The sequence below is a fragment of the Haliotis rufescens genome, unplaced genomic scaffold (genome assembly GCF_023055435.1).
Source record: "Haliotis rufescens isolate VD_foot unplaced genomic scaffold, xgHalRufe1.0.p SCAF_14, whole genome shotgun sequence".
Lineage (NCBI taxonomy): Eukaryota > Metazoa > Mollusca > Gastropoda > Lepetellida > Haliotidae > Haliotis > Haliotis rufescens.
Window position 1 is genome coordinate 26,259,072 of NW_025963824.1, and position 27,692 is coordinate 26,286,763.

Here is a 27,692-nt window from a genome sequence, read left to right on the forward strand (position 1 = left end):
ACAACCTAGAACGTTGCTCGAAATGCCAGTTGCTGCCTTGTCTGGTCCTTACTCAGTTAGTTGTGAACCGCTGTGATATGGCTTGAGTATTGCCGATTGCAGCGTCACAAAGATTACAAATTGTCTTCACTTTACATTGGCAAGGTTCTAAGATATAATTCGACATAATTGTCAAAAAGTGTGTGGTTTGCGTCGGTAGTATTCTTCGCAAATACCACCTGATACATGCCTGAATACACAATTGTATTCTATGATCTATGCGTATATTGACACAAGAAACCGGTGGTACCAGATACATAAACATAAATCTCACATGTAATACAATAGATAATATAAACTTGAAGGAATTGTGAAATTATGGGTAAAATGCCTGGTATGGTCCAAGTAACCAATGGATGTTAAAAGAGGCAACTTAATGGATCGGGTGGTCAGGCTTGGTGATATTGTTGATTGCGTTACACTGTTCCCTTACAAACTGAGGCGTTACTCGAAGTGCAATTTACTGGTTTTACTGGTTTAGACTTAATTATTTTAGGCCGCTGTAATATAGCTGGAATGTTGCTTAGTGAAGCCATAAACAACAAAACAAATTGTTTTACACTCTTGGATTTGCAACGTTCTGAAATATGTTTCGACATTGTCAAAAAAGGTGAAGTTCGCATCTTTTTTTGTTGTTGTTGTTGTTTTACGCCGCACTCAGCAACATTCCAGCTATATGACGGCGGTCTGCAAATAATCGAGTCTGCACCAGACAATCCAGTGATTGACAAAATGAGCATCGATCCACCAAATTGGAATCGATGATATGAATCAGCCAAGTCAGCGAGCCTGACTCCCCGATCCCGTTAGCTGCCTTTTACGACAAGCATAGTCGCCTTTTAAGGCAAGCATGGATTGTTGAAGACCTATTCTACCCCGGATCTTCACGGGTCTTGCATCTATCTGATTCTCAGCGGATACCAAATGAAACTTACCCGAAATGCTTCCGGAAAGGTAAGTATCTGGTGATATTCGACACGAATCTGACGGACATAAACCACGCATAGGCCTTTCGGCATTGTGAAATTGCTATTGAGTGTGAATGTCATGATTAAGCTCTTACTTCAAACACAAACTGTGTTCATAATTCCCAGTTAGAAAAAGTATTTAATGGGGGTAAAGCGATATTCCATTACATTAACATGTTTGGTCTAAACTGTCTCTTCATTTATCTACTCAAGGGGGTAGCCGTACTGTTCGCATGGGTGCAACATATGAATGCCATTTCTGCAGGCCCCTGCCTTGACATTGATGGATTACATCATGAAAGAACCGCAGAGTTAACATAATCGGGTAAAGAGGGAAATACGTAAAACATAGTAAATGGTAATATTTCCTGTTGTTTTTAATAAAACATCACATAAAAAGGTCTCTCATAGTAAAATGTCAGTGAAATTGGTCGAACAATCCCGACTTTTGTTTCAGCGTAAATTCGAAATGTCATGCCGAATACAGGTTCATCTAATTACTGTTCATTGTCTCTTTCCATCCACCTTGGATATATCTACACTAATGCATTGTGTGTAACAATTACAGGGATAGACCTGGAGGGAGGAAACGATGTGTTTCCAACGTAGTTCAGGTTACCTCAGGTATGCATACTTCTATGAATGTCATTATCACCTACTACAGGACAATAATTTGTATTCTTTAGCAGTAATTATACTAGCGTGTTTCCTTAAACAAGCCATAATCACTAAATAGAGGAACATAACAAGCATTCGTATTTCAGGCCATAAAAGATTCTGGTTTCTCATCCCTTTTTAGAATAAAAAATGGGTCGGTTAGTAGTAGAATGTTTATCATAATTTTTTTCGATTTCCCAAACACAGCAACCAATCAGTGAATGTCAGCAACACTACTATATAAAAGCCGCCTTAAAATACTTAGCCTGGAACAGACAAAAATGTGGTTCATACAAATACGAGCAACGATTCACGCCATCATGGAACGATGACAACAAACAGCAAGTAACACATTCTCACCACCTGATCCTGACTTAAGTCAGCTCTAACAATAAACATTGGGTGCTGGGGACCTATTCTGCCCGAGAATTCAAACAGTAATTCAGGCACTGTTAACATTACACATTAATACAAATAACAGACTGAAAAGACTTGTTTCCGTTTTTTTAAAAAAACGCTCCAGTAACGTTCCAGGTAGCGTTTCATTTTGGATCTGAAAAAGTGTGCGAGATGGATACCTTGCGGATACCCTCTAAAAATGTCAAACATTTAGTTAGACATTTCATTAAATTGAGACATTTAAAACACCTAAAAAATTGCAAGAAATTTGAAAGTTGCGGAAGATATCTAGAATGAAGTAGTATCTGAGAAGTTTACGGAAAATAGAAACGTGACGTTGTGGATGTTTTAAAGCATGTCACAAGTGCCACAGGCTGTAACCACAATACTTACTAGCTAGCGCTAGCACCAATCTTGAAGTGTCTGAAAGGTCCGTAAAAAAACGTATTAGTCATGCAGCTGTGGTATATTTTCAAATGGCAAGAGTAATATAAGTAACAAATATTTTTTAACATATCTACAATTGTTTCAAAACCTTGTAAATATAGATATGACATATAATCAATATGTACATATGTCAATATAAATGTGACATATGTACACTACCGCAGCTGTTATGTGTTAATGCACCTCATGGATATTTCTATAAATGTTAAAACATTGGATGTGTGGCTGAATTTGTATTAAAACATTTACCTGAGATGTACGTGATTTACAGAGCCTTAACATTAATACATTGTCGTTTCGAGCTCACTTGGCAATATGGCGACAAACAACCCCTTCGCATCCGTTTCCTTTAAGATTTACCTAAACAATATAAAACCCCGACAAGCAAAATTCGTTTCAGGATAATCCATCAGAGAAGATTATTTGATGTATCCTTTGTGTTGTACAACTGAAGGCAACAATACGAAATCAGTGTCATTGATCGACGTATTAATGCAACGCAAGCCAGGCCACTCTGTTGTCAGCCAATCAGGGAAAAGTTGCCCTAAAGCAAGATAATACCTTGGTTAGCCAATCAAATGCCATGGAATCGCTTGCATTGTTTATTTATCAACACTGGAATGAATATAATTAATGTTAGCGAATATATATTGCATGAAATTCAATTTTATCCATCCGGTGATAGATATATACGATACAATTTAATTGAAGATAATCAGAGAAATTTATATTAATATAAAAGTAAGTTTACGAGAATTGTGCAGATTTAAGACGGATTAAGCAATGTTGCATCACAACCAAGTTGTAGATAATACAAAGTGCTTGTGAAACCTACAGCGTACAGCTTCATAGTGCGTTTGACCTGACACGGCAGTGATTCACGACCTTTTCAGACCTGCCCCGAGGATGACATGTTCTAAGTTTCATTGACATACAGTCGATGCGTTTCTGGTAAACAGACATTGTTTCAGGTAAAGACATTGTGGATGACATGAATAAACATTGTCTCGAAAGAATTACCAAGGTAATCAAGACGCTATATTGAATTGTGCAGATTTAAGACGGATTCAGCAATGTAGCATCACAACCAAGTTGAAGATAATGCAAAATGAGTTTTCGTCAATTATCGAGTTTAAAGTTATTAGTTACAGTGAATAAACCGCTCAGGTGTGATAATATAACTTGCCATTATTATTACAAGGTGAACAAGCAAGCTGTTACTATATACAAAGTACATATTGTATTGTCTTTTCATTTCTATCATACTGAAGAGAAACCGCTATGGGACAGATTGTTCTTTCCAAATGTTTTCCTCATTCAATATCCATTTAAAGTTCAGTTTACGAGAAATGTTCAGGTTTTAGACATACTCCTCGAGGTCGGTTTATAATGTCCATTACCCCTATAAAAAGTTAATTAACTGCGATTAGAAAGGGCCTAATACGTTATACCAACCCCGTTTCTGACGCCCCGTTTGTGATATTTCTGGGATATTGCTAAAAGTGGTGAGTTCGGATTAGATTTTAGAATCTTTCATCCATGTGTGATCACAACTGAAGTGCAGATGATACGAGTTTTCGTCAACTGTCGAGGGAAGTGTTTTTGGTAACGATGGATAAACAGTTGACACAGTGACTAAAATTCCAGAAAGTTGCCAGTGAAAATATATTGATGATGCATTCTGACGTTTTTTGATGTGTTAATTCTATAAAATGTAATCCCAAACCTTCCGAATCCAAGATTGGAATGTTTGATATATATCTCAATCAATATGGTAATAGAACAACTAACAATAACAAACAGAAGCAGATGGCTCAGTGGTGGCTCAAAAGTAGTCTTATAATTACAGTTCATTGATAGCATAAAGTCCAGACACATTACATAGATTCCTGACCTGTGTGAATGAATATCGGTAAAATAAGTTCGTTGTCAACCGACCCTCGGGGCATATGATGTGATGTACCTTGTGTGTGAGCCTGTGTAACCCCGGGGTACACAGGATACATCACACCATATATATACTCCTCGATGTCGGTTGAGAACTTATAATGTACATTACCCCTATAAAAAAGCTGATTAACTGCGATTAGAAAGGGTCTACTTATTTTGATTACTTGACATTGGTGCTCCACGAACACTTTGAATCCTACTCATGGTTAACACGAACAAAATTAAGATACCCCTTAATATCAGACCACTGCTTTACATCATCACATGTGAGTTGATTTAGAAGCAATCACTTTGATTTGATTACTTATGCTTTGTCAAAAGTATATTTATGGAAAATTTAAGAGGTTATTAAATATCTCTATATATTTCATGGCAGTAAAGTGTATGTTCCATTTCATTAACGTGATCTGTCTGAACCTATTCTTCATTTATCTATTCATGGGTCGTGGGGTTGCCCAGTGGTTGTAGCACATAGTATATTATATCAAGCCCGTTTTTGATGTCCCCTAGTGTGACATTTCTAATATATTGCTAAAAGCGGAGTAAAACCCTACTCAGTCAATCAGTCTCCATTTACCCTGTGACACTCTGCCACTCCATACTAACGAAATTCATCAATCATCTTTGCGACTGGAAGAAAAGAAGTATCTACTGTTAATAAACACGCCATCGATTGCGTACATACGAAGGTGCATTGAATCAGTATACCCGATACACAAAAGCTCAGTGTCAGGCGGTATCAATGACGAATCCGCGGACAGAAACCACCCCTTTTGGTGCTGTGACACCATATGTCCTGTGAAACTGCCGCTCCATCCCCACATTGGTACAATATATGAAGCCAATTTCTACTGTCCCTTGGCTTGATTTTTCCGGGATATTGCTAAGCAGATTAAAACCCTACACAGTCAGACAGTCAGTCTCCATGTAGCCTGTAATACTGTGCCATTCCATACTTACGACGTTCACTCGCCAAAGGTCTTGCTCCTGTAAAAAAAGAAGTTTCAACTGTTAATAATGACACAATCGATTGATCTTTGCGTTTATGGATGCATGGAATTAGTGTACCAGATACACAGCTCACATTTAAACCAAAAGATAACATGGACTTTGGTAAGTGTTAAACTGTCTGTAGGGATCTCATGTTTAAAGTGAGTGGTTGTCACCTATGGTTGTTATAAGATGCAATTCAGTGGATCGGGAGGTCAGTCTTGGTGATTTGGTTGACTGCATGTCACTGTACCCCGACAACCTAGAACATTGCTCGAAATGCCAGTTGCTGCTTTGTCTGGTCCACACTCAATTAGTTGTGGACCACTGTGATATGGCTTGAGTATTGCCGACTGCAGCGTTACGAAGATTACAAATTGTTTTAAACTTTTCATTGGCAAGGTTCTAAAATATGTTTCGGCATAATTGTCAAATAGTGTGTGGTTTGCGTCGGTCGTATTCTTCGCAGATGCCACATGATACATACCTGAATACACAGATTCGATTGATATTTGCGTATATTGACACAAGAAGCCGGTGGTACCAGATACATAAATCTCAAATGTAATATAATGGATAATATAATTATGAAATAATTGTGAAATTATGGGTAAAATGCCTGGTATGGTCCAAGTAACCTATGGATGTTACAAGAGGCAAATTAATGGATCGGTTGGTCAGGCTTGGTATATATTGTTGATTGCGTTTCACTGTTCCAAAACAAACTGGGACGTTACTCGAAGTGAAATTTACTGGTTTTACTGGTTCAGACTTAATTATTTTAGGCGATATGTGATATAGCTGGAATATGGCTGACTGAAGCCTTAAACAACAAAACAATTGTCTTACACTCTTGGATTTGCAACGTTCTAAAATATGTTTCGACATTGTCAAAAACGTGTAAAATGTCAGTGAAATTGCGGAACAATCCCGACTGTTGTTTCAGTGTCAATACGAAATGTCATGCTGAATACCGGTTCACCTAATTACTGTTACTTTTTTCTTTCCATCCACCTTTGAAATATGTACACTAATCCATTGTGTGTAACAAGTACAGTGATTGAACTGGTGAGAGGCCGATGTTCAGTCCCTAAGTCTTTGCTGAAAATGTTCGTAAAAAATCCCGAATTAGCCGCCTTTAAATATCTAGCCTGGCACAGATACAAATGTGGTTGATACAAATACAAGCAGCGATTAACGCCACCATGGAACGATGACAACAACCAGCAAGTAACTCATTCTTACCACCCGATCCTGACTAAAGTCAGCTCTCACAATACACATTGGGTGCTGAGGACCTATTTTGCCCAAGAATTCACACAGTAATTCAAGCACTGTTGACATCACACGTGATATCGATATCACAGTTGCAGACAGACAGACATACAAAGAGGCAGTCAGACGATAGACAGACAGACAGATAAAATATGTTTAGGCTTTTCAGAGAAAGTATGATCTCTCTGTGAACTTGAACTGAATGAAAAATATCAAAAACATTATCTGTCTTAAAAGAAATATCCCAGGGTTCTCAGAATATATGGTTGAATCCTCGTTGTTCACTCAAAGGCCTCGTTAACCCATGTTTCAAAGGGTAGTCGAACCATTCTCTCCTCTCCAATTTTACAAGATTCGGTTCCTTGACAGGCTCCATTGTCCGCGTCTTTGGATAATGCTATCTTCATCACAAAAAATGTCTTGAAGTCAAACCTTTGAATGTTTGTTTTTAGGAACTCGCAAATTCTTCTTCAGACCTTGCATCAGATGGTCCTTTCTATATCCTTGATGCTCTTAAGGAGTGTCATCATATTTTAGCCAAAACCACAACAACGAACATAGTTCGGCCACTTTTTTTCTTTGAAAGGGCTGTCATATGTTCAGGGCTAGATAGACTAGTCATGATGTCTTCCACTATGTCGTTTAACATTCTCTCCTTAAGTGCTTAGGAGGCAGTTGGCACGAGAATTGTCACAAAGAAAACAGGAATTGTCTTATTTTTCGTTTGAGCCATTTTCGAATTTGTCAATAGACAAAGAAGTGAACTTCGTTTACAATCACACGTAAGAAACATATCTGATGGCTCGACATCTACTCTGAACACATCTATGTAATTTCTGATTTGTTATGATTTAAACACATCACATGTAACCAAATCATGGGTGAGGATTGAGCCAAATATTTGGTTAAAAAGTTATAAAGACAGTCAGTCCCCTGAATCGGTTGTTTTGCGCTAATGTACTATAAGAACGCCACCATGATAATTTCTAAAATGAGACAGTATCTTAGTGAACTGAAACGGCGATGCGCCCTAATAAGGATAGATATGAATGAAGAATAGGTTTTTGAGTGTTGACAACTCATCTTCACAATTCTGAAGCACCTCTGAGCATCTTCCACACTTATCTGGAGAATATGCAAACAATATATACAGAACATAAAATCTTCAACCCGGCTTAGACAGTAACGTGACCTATACCAAACTACTCGGAAGCAAGTATTAAAGAAAATAAGAAATAGAAATGTTTTGGGGGGAAGCAGTTTTAGCTTTCATCATGTTGCTTTATTGAGTTTTAAGGATTTGTTTCGTCTGTGTGTTTACTACTTTTGCCTCGCCATGAGTAGATAGTTGTTCCATTTTTGTAAGAACATACATCATACTGATAAACTTCAGGATATAAAATTGGATTCCAAAGAGATGCAGTCGTGTTCACACTCCTTAATAAAGTGACACATTTATAATAGTGATGATAAGCAGTATTAAACAAAAATGTAAAAAAATAATAGAAATAAAAGAAACTAGAATTTCATTTTAATCATTTGCTAAACAAGAGCAACGTCATCAATCCCATTACCATGATTTTCAAAGGGCCATTCATATAATGTTTACAGCTTTTTTGCCCTTTACGCCAAATGGAATCTGTTTCAGTGGATATTCAAGACTGGTTATATCCTTGCATTAACATTTTATATGTAAGGGCTTCTGAAGCAGTACACATCACGATATGCTTTCAGTGTGTTATCACCACTTCCGCTTTCCTAAAATATGTGACTGCAGAACAGGGAGTCAACCACGTTGACTTAAGTGACTTTCAGGACGAATCATTATAGTTTACAAGCATTTTAGGAACTTTTCCAAGGGCAAAACACAATATGATATAGAGATGGATTTTAATACAACAAAAATAGGCTAAAAGTAGGTCACCGTGACCTGATCCTTTTATTGTCAGATTGTGACCACGTGATCATATAAAGTATTACCTGTATAAGACTTATAACATTACTATCTGCAGTAAATGGCATGCTTGTGAAAACTACAGCGGACAGCGTCATAGCGCGTTTGACCTGACACGGCCTTTTCTGACCCGGCCAAAGGATGACATGTTCTAAGTTTCATTGACATACAGATGCGTCTGTGGTAAACATACATTGTTTCAGGTTTCGACATTGGGGATGACATGAATACTTTTTGTCTCGAAAGAATTCCCAAGGTAATCAAGACACTGTATTTATATGATGTTCGTGTGATGTTTTATTCTAGCAAAATTATTTACTTGATAATAAAACATGATAATAAACATGATAAAGCATTCCCATTAACTACCATAACCATGCAATAATACCAATAACATTTCAGGTTTCCGTTTTCCAGAAAATCTCCGGAAACGTTGCAGGTACCAAATCATTTTGGATCCGAAACGTTAGCGGGACGGATACCTTCTGGATACCCTAAAAAATATCATACATTTGGATGGACATTTCGTTAAATTAACAATGTAAAACACTTGAAAATTACAAAGAAATTTGATGGCTGACTTAAGGAGTCTAAACTGAAGTGGTAACTTAGAGGTTTACGGAAACTACAAACGTAACTCTTCATGCTGTGGATGTTTTAAAGCATGTCACAAATACCACAAGTCGTAACCACAATACTTACTAAAATGGGATCTTCTGGATGGATCTGAAAGGTCGGTAAAACAACGTATTAGTCATATATTGGTTATTTCAAGGGAAATAATGTTTCATTCATATTCATTCATACAAGTATTCTGTTCCACAGAAATGACACGACTGGTCACTCTGTCGTATCGAATAATAGCATCACCCCCACTATCCTATGCTGCTTTATTGCGTAATGGTGCCTGGTTCGTGAATGGCGATTACTATAATTGATGTGTTTTTTTCTTCATAACCAGTATGAAGACTTTGAGCTCATCATCAAAGAACAAATGTGATAACAATGTTATTTGTTACAATGGTTTCATAAAATACCTGCAGCTGTGATATATTTTTAAATAGAAAGAATAACATAAGTAAAACATATCTTGTAACACGTCTACAATTGTTTCAAAACCGTGTAAATATAAATATGACATTTGTACACTACCGCAACAATTATGTGTTTAACCTTAATACACCTCATGGATATTTCTCTTATTGTAAAACATTAAATGCGTCGCTGAATGTGTATCAAAACATTTACTTGAGATGTACGTGATGTACAGAGCCTTAACATTAATACATTTGTCAATCAGGGAATGCCCCAAAGCAAGATAATTGCTTGGTTAGCCAATCATATGCCATCGATTCGCATGCGTTGTATATTTGTCAACAAAAATGAATGAACATAATTAATGTTAGCGAATAAATATTGCGTGTAATTCAATTTGATCTAAACGGTGATAGACATATATGATGCAATTTAATTGAAGATAATCAGAGAAATAGATATTAATATAAAAGTGAGTTCAAGAGAATTTTGCAGATTTAAGAAGGATTCAGGCATGTAGCATAACAACCGAGTGGTAGATAATGCAAAGTGCGTTTTCTCAGGGATCCCAGATTTAAAGGGGTCCCTTGTAACCTATGGTTGTTATAAGATGCATCTCAATGGGTCTGATGGTCAGTCATGATGATTTGGTTGATTGCTTGTCAGTGTACCCCGACAACCTAGAACGTTAATCGAAATACCAGTAACTGCTTTGTCTGGTCCACATTCAACTATTTTCAACTGGTAGTCTAGATCACATACTTTGTGTACCCCTCTGACAAGTGTAAATTGGCTAAGCTCCCGCGGCCGAAATCTTTGAGCACACAACACCATTTAGAAAGTGGTCAAATGTAACAAATGGCGGACACCACGTGATACTAACACAATATGCATCCTGGTATCCGGTGATATCAGCCACGAATCTGACGGATATAAACCACGTCTAGGCCTTTCGGCACTTTGATATGGCTGCTGAATGTGAATATGATGATTTAACTCTTACTTGAAACAGATCCTGTTGACTATGTTAACTCTTACTTGAAACCGATACTGATTCTTTGTGTGAAAAGGTACATTTATTGGTCGTAAAGTGTATGTTCCATTACAATAAAACGGGTGGTCTAAACTGAGTCTTCATTTATCTATCTAAGGCACGTTTGGGTAACCCTGTGGTTGTAGCGAGCGCTGGTCACTAGGTAGATAAAATTCCCCAAATGGGTACAATATATGAAGCTCATTTCTGCCGTCTCCGCCTTGGTTTTTCTGGGATATTGCTGAAGCGGAATAAAATCCTACTTAGTCAATCAGTCTCCATGTATACTGCGATGCTTTGTCATTCCATATTTGGATCTTGTGACTGGAAGAAACGAATTATATTACTGTTAATAAACACAAATTCGATTGATCCATGCGTATGGGTAGGATGCCAGTAACCTGTGAATTAAGAATAAACTCAATGGATCGGGTGGTCAGTCTCGGTGAGATAGTTGATTGCGTATCACTGTCCCTCGACAACCTAGGACGTTGCTCGAAGTGCAAATTACTGGTTTATTTGGTTCAGACTAAATTTTTAAGGCTGCTGTGATATAGTTGGAATATTGCTGACTGAAGCCTTGAACAACAAAACAATTTGTCTTACGCTCTTTCATTTGCAAAGTTCTGAAAGATGTTTCGACATGGGCGTAGTTTGCGTCGCTCGTATTCTTGGCGGATACCGCCTCATACTTTCTCAGAATACATACTGGTATCAGGTGGTATCAGTGACGAATCCGGCGGACTCAAACCACCCCTTTTGCCACTGTGATACGGCTACTGGATGTGAATTTCAAGATGAAGCTCCTACTTAAAACACAAGCCGTGCACATGATTCTAAGTATATACAAGTATATATAAAGGGATGTGGATGTTGATGTGGATGTTCCATTACAATAACATGGTCGTCTAAGCTGCCTCTTCATAAATCTAGTCAAGGGTCGATGTGGTAGCCCAGTGGTTGTAGCGTTTTCTTATTACGTGGGAGGTTCAATTCCCCACATGAATAACACATATGAATGCCATTTCTACTTTCCCTCGGCTTGATATTGATGGAATATTGCTAAAAGCGGATTAAAACCCTATTGAGTCTGTCAGTCTCCATGTATCATGTGCCACTGTGTCATTCAATACTTAACGTTCCTAGGGATAGAAAAAGAAACGAACTGTTTTACTGTTAATAAACACATAATTGATTGATCTATGCGTACACAGATACAGGGAACCAGTGTACCAGATATACAACGGCTCACAATTAATACAGTAGATAACATAAACTTGTGGTTAGTGTTAATTTAATGGTAGGGATCTCCGGCTCAAATTTGTTCACAGTGAGCTATGGGTCTCAGAGTAATAGCGGCAACTCAATGGATCGAGTGGTCACACTCGGTGATTTGGTTGATTGCATGTCGCTGTACCCCAACAACCTGGGACGTTCCTCGAAAGGCCAGTTGCTGCATTGTCTGGTACACACTCAATTATTTTTCGACTGCTGTCATATAACTGGAATATTGCTAAAAGTGCAGTAACACCATGATCAGACAGTCAGTAAGTCTCCATATATCCTGTGACACTGTGCTATTCCATACTTACCTTTGAATGAAGAACTTGTCTCTTCTTCGTCGGCTGGAACAAACGAAATAAGTTACTGTTAATAAACACACTATTCCATTGATAAATCTATGCGTATATAGACACATTGAATCAGTTAAAGAAATATGCAAAAGCTCACATTTAATAAATAGATATCTTGAACCAAGGTGAGTGTTAAACTATCGGTAGGGGTCCCAAGTTTAAATTGGTCCCCAGTAAACTAAGATTGTTATTTGATGCAATTCAGTGGGTCGGATGGTCACTCACGGTGATTTGGTTGATTGCATGTTACTGTAGCCCGGCAGTCTACCACCTGAAACTTACTCGAAATGCGTCCTGGTATCCGGAAAGGTAAGTATCCGGTGATATTCGCTACGAATCTGACGGACATAAACCAGGCATAGGCCTTTCGGCACAGTGCTATAGCTACTGAATGTTAATATCATGATTAAGCTCTTACTTGAAACACAAACTGTGTACATGATTCCCTGTTTGAAAAAGTATTTAATGGCAGTAAAGCGATATTCCATTACATTAATATGGTTGGTCTAAGCTACCTCTTCATTTATCTACTCAATCCGTTCACATTGGTGCAATATATGAAGCCCATTTCTGCTGTCCAACGCCTTGACTATGGATTCATAATGAAAGAAACCACAGCGTTTACATAACCGGGCAAAGATGGAAATACGTAAAATATAGCACATGGTAATATTTACTCATGTTGTCAGTATTAAAACATCACAGAAAAAAGTAACTCACAGTAAAATACCAGTGAAACTGTCGAACAATCCCGACTTTTGTTTCAGTGTAAATACGAAACGATGTTAAGTCCCTAAGTCTTTGCTGAAAATGTTCGTAAAAATTCCGAAAATTAGCCGCCTTAAAATATCTAGCCTGATACAAAAGTGATTATACAAATACAAGCAGCGATTCACGCCACCATGGAACGATGACAACAATCAACAAAGTTATATATTCTTACCACCCGATCCTCACTAAAGTCAGCTCTCACAAAACACATTGGGTGCTGAGGACCTATTTTGCCCAAGAATTCACACATTAATTCAAGCACTGTTAACATCACACGTGATATCTATCACAGTTGCAGACAGACAGACATACAAAGAGGCAATCAGACGACAGACAGAAAGATAAAATATGTTTAGGCTTTTCAGAGAAAGAATGATCTCTCTAAATGAACTTGAAATGAATGAAAAATATCGAAAACATTATCTGTCTTAAAAGAAATATCCTAGGTTTCTCAGAATAAATGGTGGAATCCTCGTTGTTCACTCAAAGGCCTCGTTAACCCATGTTTTAAAGGGAGTCGAACCATTCTCTTCACTTCAATTTTATAAGATTCGGGTCCTTGAGGATCATAAAACACACAACCATTGACATGTCCCACTGCAATCTCTGTAATACAGCCTCCATTGTCTGCGTCTTTGGATAATGCTATCTTCATCACACAAATGTCTTGAAGTGAAACCTTGGAATGTTTGTTTTTCGGAACACGCAAATTCTTCTTCATTCCGTGCATCAGATGGTCCTTTCTATATTCTTGTTGATCTTAAGGAGTGTCTTCATAATTTAACCAAAACCACGACAGCGAACATAGTTCCGCCACTTTTTTAACATTCTCTCCTTAAGTGCTGAGGAGGCAGTTGGCACGATAAATGGGTCTGGCATAACACAACCTCAAAGCTTCCACATTTTGCTTCCTGGGAGAAATACCCATCAAAGCAGCGTCTCTGCGCTCTGTCGTGCGCGAAGAAAACAGGAATTGTCTTATTCTTTCGTTTGAGCCATTTTCGAATTTGTCAATACAAAAAGACTGGTACTTCTTGTTCAAATCACAGTCCACTCTTAACACATCTTTGTAATTTCTGATTTGTTGTGATTAAAACACTTCTCATGTAACCAAATCATAGGCGAGGATTGAGCCAAATATTTCGTAAAAAACGTATGAGGATAGTCCCCGGAATCAGGTGTTTTGAACTGATGAACAATAAGAACATCATGATACATTCTAAAAGCAGACAGTATCTTAGTGAACTGAAACAGCTATGCTTCGCGCATCATGGAATTTTCTCACGTGAGGCACTGTCTTCATCAGCTGATTAACGTCAACAAATACATCTTCAATCCTTACAAAATTCAGAAGGGTTTCCAGTGGGATATGTTAATGATGTATTCACGCGTTTTTGGATGTGTTAATTTAATAAAATATCAAACAAAAACCTTCCGAATACAATATATATCTCGCTCAATATGAAAATAGAAACCTAACAATACCAAACAAACAGATAAGTGGTGGCTCAAAAGTAATCCTATAATAACAGTTTATTGATTGATGACATTAAAAAGATTCCGGACCTTTAAGAATGAATCTCGGAAAAAATCATTCGTTGTCAACCGACCCTCGGGGCACATGGTGTGATGTACCTTGTGTTTGAGCCTGTGTAACCCCAGCTGACAGTTCGGGGTACATCACACCATATACTCCTTGAGATCGGTTGAGAACCTATGTACATTACCCCCATAAAAATGCTTATTAAAAGAGGTTAAAAAGGCCTACTTATTTTGATCACTTGACATTGGTGCTCAACGTACACTTTCAACCCAACTAATGGTTAAAATAATCGAAATTAATAACAGACCAGTGCTTTACATCGTCGCATGTCAGTTGATTTAGAAGCAATCACTTTGTCAAAAAGGTGTGGTTTGCGTCTGTCGTATTCTTGGCAGATACCACGTTATACATTCCCGAAATGCATCCTGGTATCCGGATGTGTAAGTATCCCATAGTCTCCGCCACGGATGCGGCGGAGAGAACCACTCCTTTTGGCACTGTGATATCGCTACTAAAGTCTTGGCGGATACCACCTGATGCTAGCCCGAAATGTATCCTGGTATTCGGTGATATCCGCCACGAACCCGGCGGACGGAAACCACCCGTTTTGGTGCTTTGATTTGGCTACTGAATATGAAATTCAAGATTAAGCTCCTGGTTAAAACACAATCCGTCCACATAAATTGTATTTTTGCAAAGGTATATTTAATTGGAGTAAAGTGTGTGTTCCATGAAAAGAACATGTTTGGTATAAACTGGGTCTTCATTTATCTATTCAAGAGCCGGTAGCTTGGGCAAGTGTTTGTAGTGTTCGCTGGTCACGTCGAAGGTTCAATTCCCCATTTGAGTACATTATATCAACCCCGATTCTGAGGCCTCCCATCGTGATATTTCTGGGATATTGCTAAAATTGGTGTAAAACCCTACTCAGTCAGTCAGTCAGTCAGTCACCATGTATCCTGTGACACTGTGGCACTCGATCCCCACATGGGTACAATATATGAAGCCCATTTCTGCTGTCCCTCGGCTTGATATTTCTGGGATATTGCTAAAGCGGATTAAAACCCTACTCAGTCAGACAGTCAGTTTCCACGAAGCCTGTGTCAGGCTCGGTGATTTCGTTGAATACGTATATCTGTTCCCCGACAACCTATTACGTTGCTCGAAGTGCAAGTTACTGCTTTTTCTGGTTTAGACCTAATGTTTGTTTAGGCCGCTGTGATATAGCTGCAATATTGCCGACTAAAACATTAAAAAACAAAGCAATTTGTCTTACACTCTTACATTTGCAACTATGTTTTTCGAAATAATCCTAACAAATGGTGGCTTGCGTCTGTCGTATTCTTGGCGGATACTGCTTGCTACTTATATTAGCCGATATGCATCCTGCTATCCGGTGGTATCTGCCCTGAATCCGGCAGACAGAAACCACCCCTATTGGTGCTGTGAAATGGCTACTGAATGTGAATTTCAAGATTAAACTCCTCCTTGAAACGCAAACGGTGTACATTATTCTATGGAAGTACCTTTACCACTTTCCGACAACAGTTTAGATAGAGGTCAAATCTAACAAATTGCGGATACCACATGATTCTAACGCGATATGCATCCTAGTATCCAGTGATATCAGCCACGAATCTGAGCGACATAAACCACGCCTATGTCTTTCGGTACTATGATATGTACATGGCTACTGAATGTGAATATCATGATTTAACTCTTACTTGAAACATATACTGTGGACATGATTCTATGTTTGAAAAAGAACATCTATTGGGAGTAAAGTGTATGTTCCATTACAATAAAACGGGTGGTCTAAACTGACTTTTGGGTAGCCCAGTGTTTGTAGCGATCGCTGGACACGTCGTAGGTTCAATATACCAGATGGGTACAATATTTGAAGCTCATTTCTGCTGCCCCCAGCTATGATATTTCTGGGATATTGCTGAAGCGGAACAAAATCATACTCAGCCAATCTCCATGTATCCTGTGACGTTTTGTCATTCTATACTTACCTCCTTTACTTCCGTCTCGAAGAAACACAGTTAATAAACACAATTGCGATTGATCCATGCGTAAACTACCACATGACATGAATAAACATTGTCTCAAAAGAATTCCCAAGGTATTCAAGACGCTGTATTTGATATGATATAACACCCCCATTTACATCGGACTAGCATACATGTAACCATGCATTAATACCAATAAGAGAATGAAAAGACAGGTTTCTGTTTTCCAAAAGCGCTCCCTTAACGTTCCAGGTTCCGTTTCATTTTGTATCCGAGACGGATAGCTTCTGGATACTCTCTAAAATTGTCAAACTTTTTTTTTGACATTTAATTAAATTAACACATGTAAAACACCTGAAAATTACAAAGACATTTGAAGGCTGCTGAAGATATCTATAATGTGGGTAGAACCAGAGAAGGTTACGGAAAATAGAAACGTGTCTTTTCATGTTGTGGTTGTCCTAACTACAATACTTACACATAAAGGGTCTCAATGCAATATCTGAAAGGTCGGTAAAAACAACGTTTTAGTCATATATTGATTATTTTGAGGGAAACGATGTTTCATTGATATAAGTCTTGTGTCCAAGTTTACCGTACCACAGAAATTACATGACTGGTAACTCTGAAGTAACTAATAACAATATCACCCCTAGAATCCTATACTGCTTTATTTTATTGCGCAATGGTGCGTGGTTCATAATTACTATAATTGATGTGAACACACAATGCCGTTTAGAAAGTGGTCAAACGTAACAAATGTTATATTTGGGATAGTACTTTTTTAGTAAAGTACAGATTCTCGTACTTTTATGGGTTGAGTCCAGTCCGGGATTCCAACCGACACTTCCATAGTGAGGCACCTAATCACCAGCACTCAAAGTCAGCAATCTGACACACTCAGCCAACGAAGCTTCCACGAAAAAAAGAAAGTCCGACAACTGGTAGTCCAGATCACACACTTTGTGTACCCCTCTGACAAGTGTAAATTGGCTAGACTCCCACGTCAGAAATCTATGAGCACGCAACGCCATTTACAAAGTGGCCAAATGTATCAAATGGCGGATAAAACGTGATGCTAACACGCTATGCATCCTGGTTAGTATCCGGTGATATCAGCCACGAATCTGAGCGACATAAACCACGCCTATGCCTTTCGGCACTTTGATATGGCTGGTGAATGTGAATATCACGATTTAACTCTTACTTGAAACATATTCTGTGGACATGATTCTGTGTTTGAAAAAGAACATCTATTGGGTGTAAAGTGTATGTTCCATTACAATAAAACGGGTGGTCTAAACTGACTCTTCATTTATTTAAGGCACCTTTGGGTAGCCCAGTGGTTGTAGCGATCGCTTGACACGTCGTAGGTTCAATTCCCCAGATGGGTACAATATATGAAGCCCGTTTCTGCTGTCCCCGGCCATGATATTTCTGAGATATTTCTAAGGCGGAATAAATCCCTACTTAGTCAGTCAGTCTCCATGTATCCTGTTACGCTTTGTCATTCCACGAATTATATTACTGTAAATAAACAAAAATTCGATTGATCCATGCGCAGATTGACACATGAAACCCGTGTACAAGATACAAAATATCACATTTAATACAATAGATAATATAAATTTGAGGAAAGTGTGAAGTTATGGGTAGGATACCATTAATCTATGAAATCAATTAAGAATAAACTCAATGGATCGCGTGGTCAGTCTCGGTGAGATGGTTGATTGCGTATCACTGTCCCTGGACAACCTAGGACGTCGAAGCGCATGTTACTGGTTTACTTGGTTCAGACTTAATATTTAAGGCCGCTGTGATATAGTTGGAATATTGCTGACTGAAGCCTTGAACACCAAAACAATTTGTCTTACGCTCTTACATTTGCAAAGTTCTGAAAGATGTTTTGACACAATTATCAAATGGGCGTGGTTTGCGTCTCTCGTATTCTTGGCGGATACCGCTTCATACTTTCTCAAAATACACCCTGGTATCAGGTGGTATCAGTGAAGAATCCGGCGGACAGAAAGCACCCATTTTGCCACTGTGATATGGCTACTGGATGTGAATTTCAAGATGAAGCTCCTACTTAAAACACAAGCCGTGCACATGATTCTAAGTATGTAAAGTTTATTTAAAGGGAGAAAAGTGGATGCTCCATTACAATAACACGGTTGTCTAAACAGACCCTTTATTTTTCTAGTCAAGGAACGGTTGGGTAGCCCAGTGGTTGTAGCGTTTGCGGTCACGTCGAAGGTTAAATCTCCACATAGGTATCATTTATGAAGCCGATTATCTCTGTCCCCCGCCTTGATATTTCTATCTCACTCCATGCATCCTGTGACACTGTGCCTGTCCATACTTAAGATGGATTCAGCCATAACAACCGAGTTGAAGATAATACAAAGTGAGTTTTCATCAATTACTTACAGTGAATAAACTGCTCAGGTGTGATAATATAACTTGCTAAATATTTTTACAAGGTAAACAAGCAAGCTGTTACTATTTACATAGTAGATATTATATTGTCTTTTTATTTCTACCACACTGAAGAGAAACTGCTTTGCGACAGATTGTTCTTTCCAAATGTGTTTCTCATTCAATATCCATTTAAAGTTTAGTTCACAATAAATGTTCGGATAAGATTTCATAATTTTTCATCCATGTGTGATCAAAACTGAAGTGTAGATGATACGAGTTTTCGTCAACTGTCGAGGAAAGTGTTTTTGGTAACGATCGATAAACACTTGACTCGGTGACTAAAATTCCAGAAAGTTGCCAGTGGAATAAATTGATGATGTCTTCAGACGTTTTGTGATATGTTAATTCAATAAAATGTAATCCCCAAACTTCCGAATCCAAGATGGGAAGTTTTAATATATATCTCAATCAATATGGTAATAGAACAACAAACAATAACAAACAGAAGCAGATGGCTCAGTGGTGGCTCAAAAGTAGTCTTATAATTACAGTTCATTGATAGCATAAAGTCCAGATTTATTACTTAGATTCCGGACCTGTGTGAATGAATATTGTAAACATAAATTTGTTGTCAACCGACCCTCGGGGCATATGGTGTGATGTACCTTGTGTGTGAGCCTGTGTCACCCTCGCCTGACGGTTGGGGGTACACAGGGGACATAACACCATGTACTCCACGGGATCGGTTGAGAACTTATGATGTACACAATCTCTATAAAAAAGCTAAGTAACAGCGGTTATTTTGAACACATGACATTGGTGCTCCATGTAAACTTTCAACCAAACTCATGGTTAAAACAACCGGAATTAATAACAGACCAGTGCTTTACATCGGCGCATGTAAGTTGATTTAGAAGCAATCACTTTGTCAAAAAAGTATGGTTTGCGTCTGTCGTATTCTTGGCAGATACCACCTTATACATTCCCGAAATGCATATTGGTATCCGGAAGGGTAAGTATCCTATAGTCTCCGCCACGGATCCGGCGGAGAGAACCTTTTGGCACTGTGATATCGCTACTAAAGTCTTGGCGGATACCTCCTGATGCTAGCCCGAAATGTATCCTGGTATTCGGTGATATCCGCCACGAACCCGGCGGACGGAAACCACTCGTTTTGGTGCTTTGATGTGGCTACTGAATGTAAAATTCAAGATTAAGCTCCTAGTTAAAACATAATCCGTCCACATAATTCTATTTTTGTAAAGGTATGTTTAATGGGAGTAAAGTGTATGTCCATTACAATAACACTTTTGGTGTAAACTGAGCCTTCACTTATCTATTCAAGAGCCGGTAGCGTGGCCAAGTGTTTGTAGTGTTCGCTTGTCACGTCGAAGGTTCAATTCCCCACTTGAGTACATTATATTAACCCCGTTTCTGACGCCCCCCATCGTTATATTTCTCGGATTTTGCTAAACGTGGTGTAAAACGCTGCTCAGTCAGACAGTCAGTCTCCATGTATCCTGTGATACTGTGCCATTCCATACTTACGACGTTCAAGCGCCCTAAATCTTTGGCCTGTAAGAAAAGAAGTATCTACTGTTAATAATGACACAATCGATTGATCTATGCGTTTATGGATGCAAGGAATTAGTGTACCAGGTACACAAAAGCTTACATTTAAACCAATAGATAACATGGACTTTGGTAAGTGTTAAACTGTCTGTAGGGATCTCATGTTTAAAGTGAGTGGTCTCAAGTAGGTTAGCCTATGGTTGTTATAAGATGCAACTCAGTGGATTGGGAGGGCAGTCTTGGTGATTTGGTTGATTGCATGTCACTGTACCCCGACAACCTAGAACGTGGCTCGAAATGCCAGTTTCTGCCTTGTCTGATCCACACTGAATTAGTTGTGGACCGCTGTGATATGGCTTGAGCATTGCCGATTGCAGCTTTACAAAGATTACAAATTGTCTTAAACTTTACATTGGCAAGGTTCTAAAATATGTATCGACATAATTGTCAAAAAGTGTGTGGTTTGCGTCGGTCGTATCCTTCGCAAAAAACCACCTGATACATACCTGAATACACAGATTCGATTGATCTATGCGTATATTGACACAAGAAACCGGTGGTACCAGATACTTAAGAATTGACCTTCACTTTGTGTGAGTTCATTGGAGTATGAACCTTCACTCTATGAAGGTTCATACTCCAATGAACTCACACAAAGTGAAATTCAATTCTTAAAAATTTTTAAGCACAATTTCTTACCTCAAAGGATGTAGGCAAAGATCTAAGCACAATTTTATTTAGTACGTGTGACTTCATGTTTACACTGACAGCCATACAACAACCAGCTATATCGCGGAGTAAAATAGTTTCTCAAAAAGAGAGGTGACATGGGCGTATGGATGCACAACTTGCTCTTTAGAAACATCTTATGCGGCACATGTGTTCAAATCATATCCTCATTAGATGAGAAAGGTAGGTAAAGAACTACCTCAGTAAGTCAGTCACAATGACAGCGCGTCGTAATACATTTACATCAAGTACAAGACGTCAAAATGGCCGACACAATAAATGTGACGGGAGAGATTTCCAAAATTGTTAATGAATCTGTGGCGGTTACATGTGTAAGTCATCATTGATCAACTGGTCGATCATTGAAAGGTGAAAAAAGATGCGTCAAACAGACACAAAGGTAAATTCATAAATTGCTGGAGAAGGTCAATGTCAGCCTAGACACGGATCGAATCGATACTTCGATAGTTTAGATTTCTTCGTTTGTTCATTAGGATGGGCGGTAGCGAGGATATTCGTGAACAATCATGCAGTCACGCTCTCTGACATTTCTCAATGTATACTGAAACGCTGAGACCGAGAATAATGGTTCTAAATGATCAGAAAGAACGTTTATGCAGGTTTGCGCGCTAGGGAATTCCCAGGGGTTTCCCCAGGAATGTGGAAGTAGTCCGTCAGTGTTTACGTCATTTCAAGAACATGGTCTCGTGAAAAACGTATGAACGTCAAATTGTGTCGTTCATACAGTTATGAACGTCAATTTCGCGGTCATGTGACCGATCTCTCGCCCAATGGAAAAGCCGCATATCGTGTAAACTTCAAATTAAAAAATTATATAAACATAAATCTCACATGTAATACAATAGATAATATTAACTTGAAGGAATTGTGAAATTATAGGTAAAATGCCTGGATGTTACAAGAGGCAACTTAATGGATCGGGTGGTCAGGCTTGGTGATATTGTTGATTGCGTTTCACTGTTCCCCCACAAACTGGGACGTTAATCGAAGTGAAATTTACTGGTTTTACTTGTTCAGACTTAATTATTTTAGGCCGCTGTGATATAGCTTGAATATTGCTGACTGAAGCCTTAAAAAACAACACAAATTGTCTTAGACTCTTGGATTTGCAACGTTCTAAAATATGTTTCGACATTGTCAAAAACGTGTAATTTGCATCTATCTGATTCTTGGCAGATACCACCTAAAATTTATCCGAAATGCATCCTGGTATGCGGAAAGGTAAGTATCCGGTGATATTCGACACGAATCTGACGGACATAAACCACGCATAGGCCTTTCGCCACTGTGATATGGCTATTGCAAGTAAATATCATGATTATGCTCTTACTTTAAACACAAACTGTGTAGATGATTCCCTGTTTGAAAAAAGTATTTAATCATGGGAGTAAAGCGATATTCCATTATATTAACATGGTTGGTCTAAGCTGCCTCTTTATTTATCTACTCAAGGGGCGATGTATGAATCCCATTTATGCTGTCCCCTGCCTTGACATTAATGGATTACATAATGAAAGAAACCACAGAGTTTCCATAATCGGTCAAAGACGGAAATACGTGAAATATAGCACATGGTTATATTTCCTCATATTTTCAGTAATAATGCGTCACAGAAAAACGTAACTCATAGTAAAATGTCAGTGAAACTGCGGAACAATCCCGACTTTTGTTTCAGTGTAAATACGAAATGTCATGCCGAATACCGGTTCACCTAATTACTGTTCCTTTTCACTTTCCATTCAACTTTGATATATGTACACTAATGCATTGTGTGTAACAAGTACAGTGATTGAACTGGTGAGAGGCCGATGTCTAAGTCTTTGCTCAAAATGTTCGTAAAAATTCCCAAATTAGCCACCTTTAAATATCTAGCCTGGCACAGATACAAATGTGGTTGATACAAATACAAGCAGCGATTCACGCCACCATGGAACGATGACAATAATCAGCAAAGTAACACCATTCTTACCGCCCGATCCTCACTAAAGTCAGCTCTCACAATACACATTGGGTGCTGAGGACCTGTTTTGCCCAAGAATGCACGCATTAATTCAGGCACTGTTAACATCACACGTGATACTATATCACAGTTGCAGACATACAGACATACAAAGAGGCAATCAGACGACAGAAAGACAGACAGATAAAAATATGTTTAGGCTTTTCAGAGAAAGAATGATATCTCTGTGAACTTGAACTGAATGAAAAATATCAAAAACATTATCTGTCTTAAAAGAAATATCCTAGGTTTCTCAGAATATATGGTCGAATCATCGTTGTTCACTCAAAGGCCTCGTTAACCCATGTTTCAAAGGGTAGTCGAACCATTCTCTCCCCTTTAATTTTATAAGATTCGGATCCTTGAGGGTCATAAAACACACAACCATTGACATGTCCCACAGCAATCTCTATAATACAGGCTCCATTGTCCGCGTCTTTGGATAATGCTATCTTCATCACACAAATGTTTTGAAGTGAATCGTCACGATATGGCTGAAATACTGCCGATGTGACGTTAAATCTTAACTCACTCACTTGAAGTGAAACCTTTGAATGTTTGTTTTTCGGAACTCGCAAATTCTTCTTCAGTCCTTGCATCAGATGGTCCTTTCTATATTCTTGATGCTCTTAAGGAGTGTAATCATATTTTAGCCAAAACCACAAGAACGAACATAGTTCCGCCACTTTTTTTTCTTTGAAAGGGCTGTCATATGTTCAGGGCTAGATAGACTAGTCATGATGTCTTCCACTATGTCGTTTAACATTCTCTCCTTAAGTGCTGAAGAGGCAGTTGGCACGAGAATGGGTCTGGCATAACATAACCTCAAAGCTTACTCTTTTTGCTTCCTGTGAGAAATACCCTTCAAAGCAGCTTCTCTGCTCTCTGTCGTGCGCGAGAAAACAGGAATTGTCGTATTTTTGGTCGTTTGAACCATTTTCGTATTTGTCAATACACAAAGACTGGAACTTCTTTTTCAAATCACAGTCCAGTCTAAACACATCTTTGTCATTTATTTGTAATTTGTTGTGATTTAAACACTTCACATTTAACCAAATCATAGGTGAGGATTGAGCCAAATATTTCTTAAAAAAACGTATGAAGATAGTCCCCTGAATCAGGTGTTTTGAATTGATGAAAAATAAGAACATCATGATACATTCTAAAAGCATACAGTATCTTAGTGAACTGAAACAGCGATGCTTCGCGCATCATGGAATTTGCTCACGTGAGGCACTGTCTTCATCAGCTGATTAACGTCAACAAATACAACTTCAATCCTTACAAAATTCAGAAGGTTTCCAGTGGGATATGTTAATGATGTATTCACGCGTTTTTGGATGTGTTAATGTAATAAAATATGAAACAAAACCTTCCGAATACAATATATATCTTGCTAAATATGAAAATAGAAACCTAACAATAACAAACAAATAGATAAGTGGTGGCTCAAAAGTAATCCTATAATTACAGTTCATTGATTGATGACATTACAAAGATTCCGGACCTTTAAGTATGAATATTGGAAAAATCCTTTCGTTGTCAACCGATCCTCGGGACACATGGTGTGATGTACCTTGTGTTTGAGCCTGTGTAACCCTCGCTGACAGTTCGGGGTACATCACACCATATACTCCTTGAGATCGGTTGAGAACTTATGTACATTACCCCCATAAAAATGCTAATTAACAGCGGTTAGAAAGTCCTACTTATTTTGATCACTTGACATTGGTGCTCCACGTACACTTTCAACCCAACTAATGGTTAAAACAAACGAAATTAATAACGGACCAGTGCTTTACATCGTCGCATGTCAGTTGATTTAGAAACAATCACTTAGTCTAAAAGATGTGGTTTGCGTCTGTCGTATTCTTGGCAGATACCACCTGATACATTCCCAAAATGCATACTGGTATCCGGAAGGGTAAGTATCTCATAGTCTCCGCCACGGATGCGGCGGAGAGAGCCACTCCTTTTGGCACTGTGATATGGCTACTAAAGTCTTGGCGGATACCACCTGATGCTAGCCCGAAATGTATCCTGGTATTCGGTGATATCCGCCACGAACCCGGCGGACAGAAACCACCCGTTTTGGTGCTTTGATGTGGCAACTGAATATGAAATTCAAGATTAAGCTCCAGGTTAAAACACAATCCCTCCACATAAATTGTATTTTTGCAAAGGTAGGTTTAATTGGAGTAAAGTGTGTGTTCCATGACCAGAACATGTTTGGTATAAACTGACTCTTCATTTATCTATTCAAGAGCCGGTAGCTTGGCCAAGTGTTTGTAGTGTTCGCTGGTCACGTCGAAGGTTCAATTCCCCATTTGAGTACATTATATCAACCCCGTTTCTGACGCCCCCATCGTGATATTTCTGGGATATTGCTAAAAGTCGTGTAAAACTACTCAGTCAGTCAGTCAGTCACCATGTATCCTGTGACACTGTGGCACTCGATCCCCACATGGGTACAATATATGAAGCCCATTTCTGCTGTCCCTCGGCTTGATATTTCTGGGATATTGCTAAAGCGGATTAAAACCCTACTCAGTCAGACAGTCAGTTTCCATGAAGCTTGTGCCAGGCTCGGTGATTTCGTTGACTACGTATATCTGTTCCCCGACAACCTATTACGTTGCTTGAAGTGCAAGTCACTGGTTTATCCGGTTCAGACCTAATGTTTGTTTAGGCCGCTGTGATATAGCTGCAATAGTGCCGACTTACACCTTAAAAAACAATGCAATTTGTCTTACACTCTTACATTTGCAACTATGTTTCGAGATAATCGTAACAAAGGGTGGTTTGCGTCTGTCGTATTCTTGGCGGATACTGCTTGCTACTTATATTAGCCGATATGCATCCTGCAATCCGGTGGTATCTGCCCTGAATCCGGCAGACAGAAACCACAACTATTGGTGCTGTGATATGGCTACTGAATTTGAATTTCAAGATCAAGCTCCTACTTGAAACGCAAACGGTGTACATTATTCTATGGAAGTACATTTACCACTTTCCAACAACTGGTAGCCTAGATCACATAATTTGTGTACCCCTCTGACAAGTGTTAATTGGCTAGGCTCCCACAGTGATAAGATATCCCACCGGTGATAAGATATGTCAAGCTCTGAGCACAAAACACTATTTAGAAAGAGGTCAAATCTAACAAATGGCGGATACCACGTGATTATTTAGCGATTTGCATCCTGGTATCCAGTGATATCAGCCACGAATCTGAGCGACATAAACCACACCTATGCCTTTCGGCACTATGATATGTACATGGCGACTGAATGTGAATATCATGATTTAACTCTTACTTGAAACTATACTGTGGACATGATTCTATGTTTGAAAAAGAACATCTATTGGGAGTAAAGTGTATGTTCCATTACAATAAAACGGGTGGTCTAAACTGACTCTTCATTTATTTATTCAAGGCACCTTTGGGTAGCCCAGTGGTTGTAGCGATCGCTTGACACGTCGTAGGTTCAATTCCCCAGATGGGTATTATATATGAAGCTTATTTCTGCTGTCCCCGGCCATGATATTTCTGGGATATTGCTAAGGCGGAATAAATCCCTACTTAGTCAGTCTGTCTCCATGTACACTACTGCCTAAAAGTTCATTCCCCTAACACGCGTTGAGAACGCGTGTAACACGCATGTGACACGGGTGCTCAACGGGTTGCACACGCGATTCACACCCGTTGCACACCCGTGTCCAACGGGTGTGAATCGCGTGTGCAACCCGTTGCACACGCGTGTGCCACGCGTGTAACACGGGACCGGGTTCCAGTTGAAGTTGACAAATTTATCAAATGAATAGTGAATTAAAACAAAACAGTGAGATGTGAAATTTGAGTTAATGAGCGGCCATTGAGCTGTGTTCACCAGACCGTAAATACAAGGTCGGCCCATCTTAATTAGTGTTCGGTTGCTAGACTTTTATGGCATGAACCATTCCACTAGGGTCCAGTCTAGCCGTTGTGGCTAGCCGACAGTAGAACAGTAGTGAATTTAGATGCGAGTTTATTGCTAAGAAACCCCCGTGTTGACACGATTGTCGCGGGTTGGTAAATGTTCGCCATTAATAAAATAATTGTTTGTGGATTGCGAACATATTCATTTGCCCACACGAGTCATTCCATTTGATTGCAAATATAACGTTTTTCGTTCGCCAAATTTATGCTTTAGACAGTTCAATTATGACATAGCCGTCACCACTACTAATGTCTCATTATTTC

The 27,692-nt window shown here is 38.8% G+C and overlaps 1 protein-coding gene across 2 annotated transcripts in view; it reads right to left on the reverse strand.

Moving 5' to 3' along the window:
* The window catches only part of LOC124131262, an 87,949-nt gene that overhangs the window by 2,125 nt on the left and 58,132 nt on the right, over nucleotides 1-27,692 (reverse strand). Inside the window, exons 22-27 of one of the 2 annotated variants that reach the window (XM_048395210.1) lie at nucleotides 20,677-20,703; nucleotides 17,186-17,209; nucleotides 12,340-12,372; nucleotides 9,382-9,405; nucleotides 5,421-5,447; nucleotides 2,457-2,486 (exon numbers count right to left, since the gene is read on the reverse strand). In XM_048395210.1, the coding sequence (XP_048251167.1) occupies nucleotides 2,457-2,486; nucleotides 5,421-5,447; nucleotides 9,382-9,405; nucleotides 12,340-12,372; nucleotides 17,186-17,209; nucleotides 20,677-20,703 (165 nt within the window). The remainder of the gene's footprint in view (nucleotides 1-2,456; nucleotides 2,487-5,420; nucleotides 5,448-9,381; nucleotides 9,406-12,339; nucleotides 12,373-17,185; nucleotides 17,210-20,676; nucleotides 20,704-27,692) is intronic. The other variant, XM_048395211.1, reaches the window with a different exon arrangement.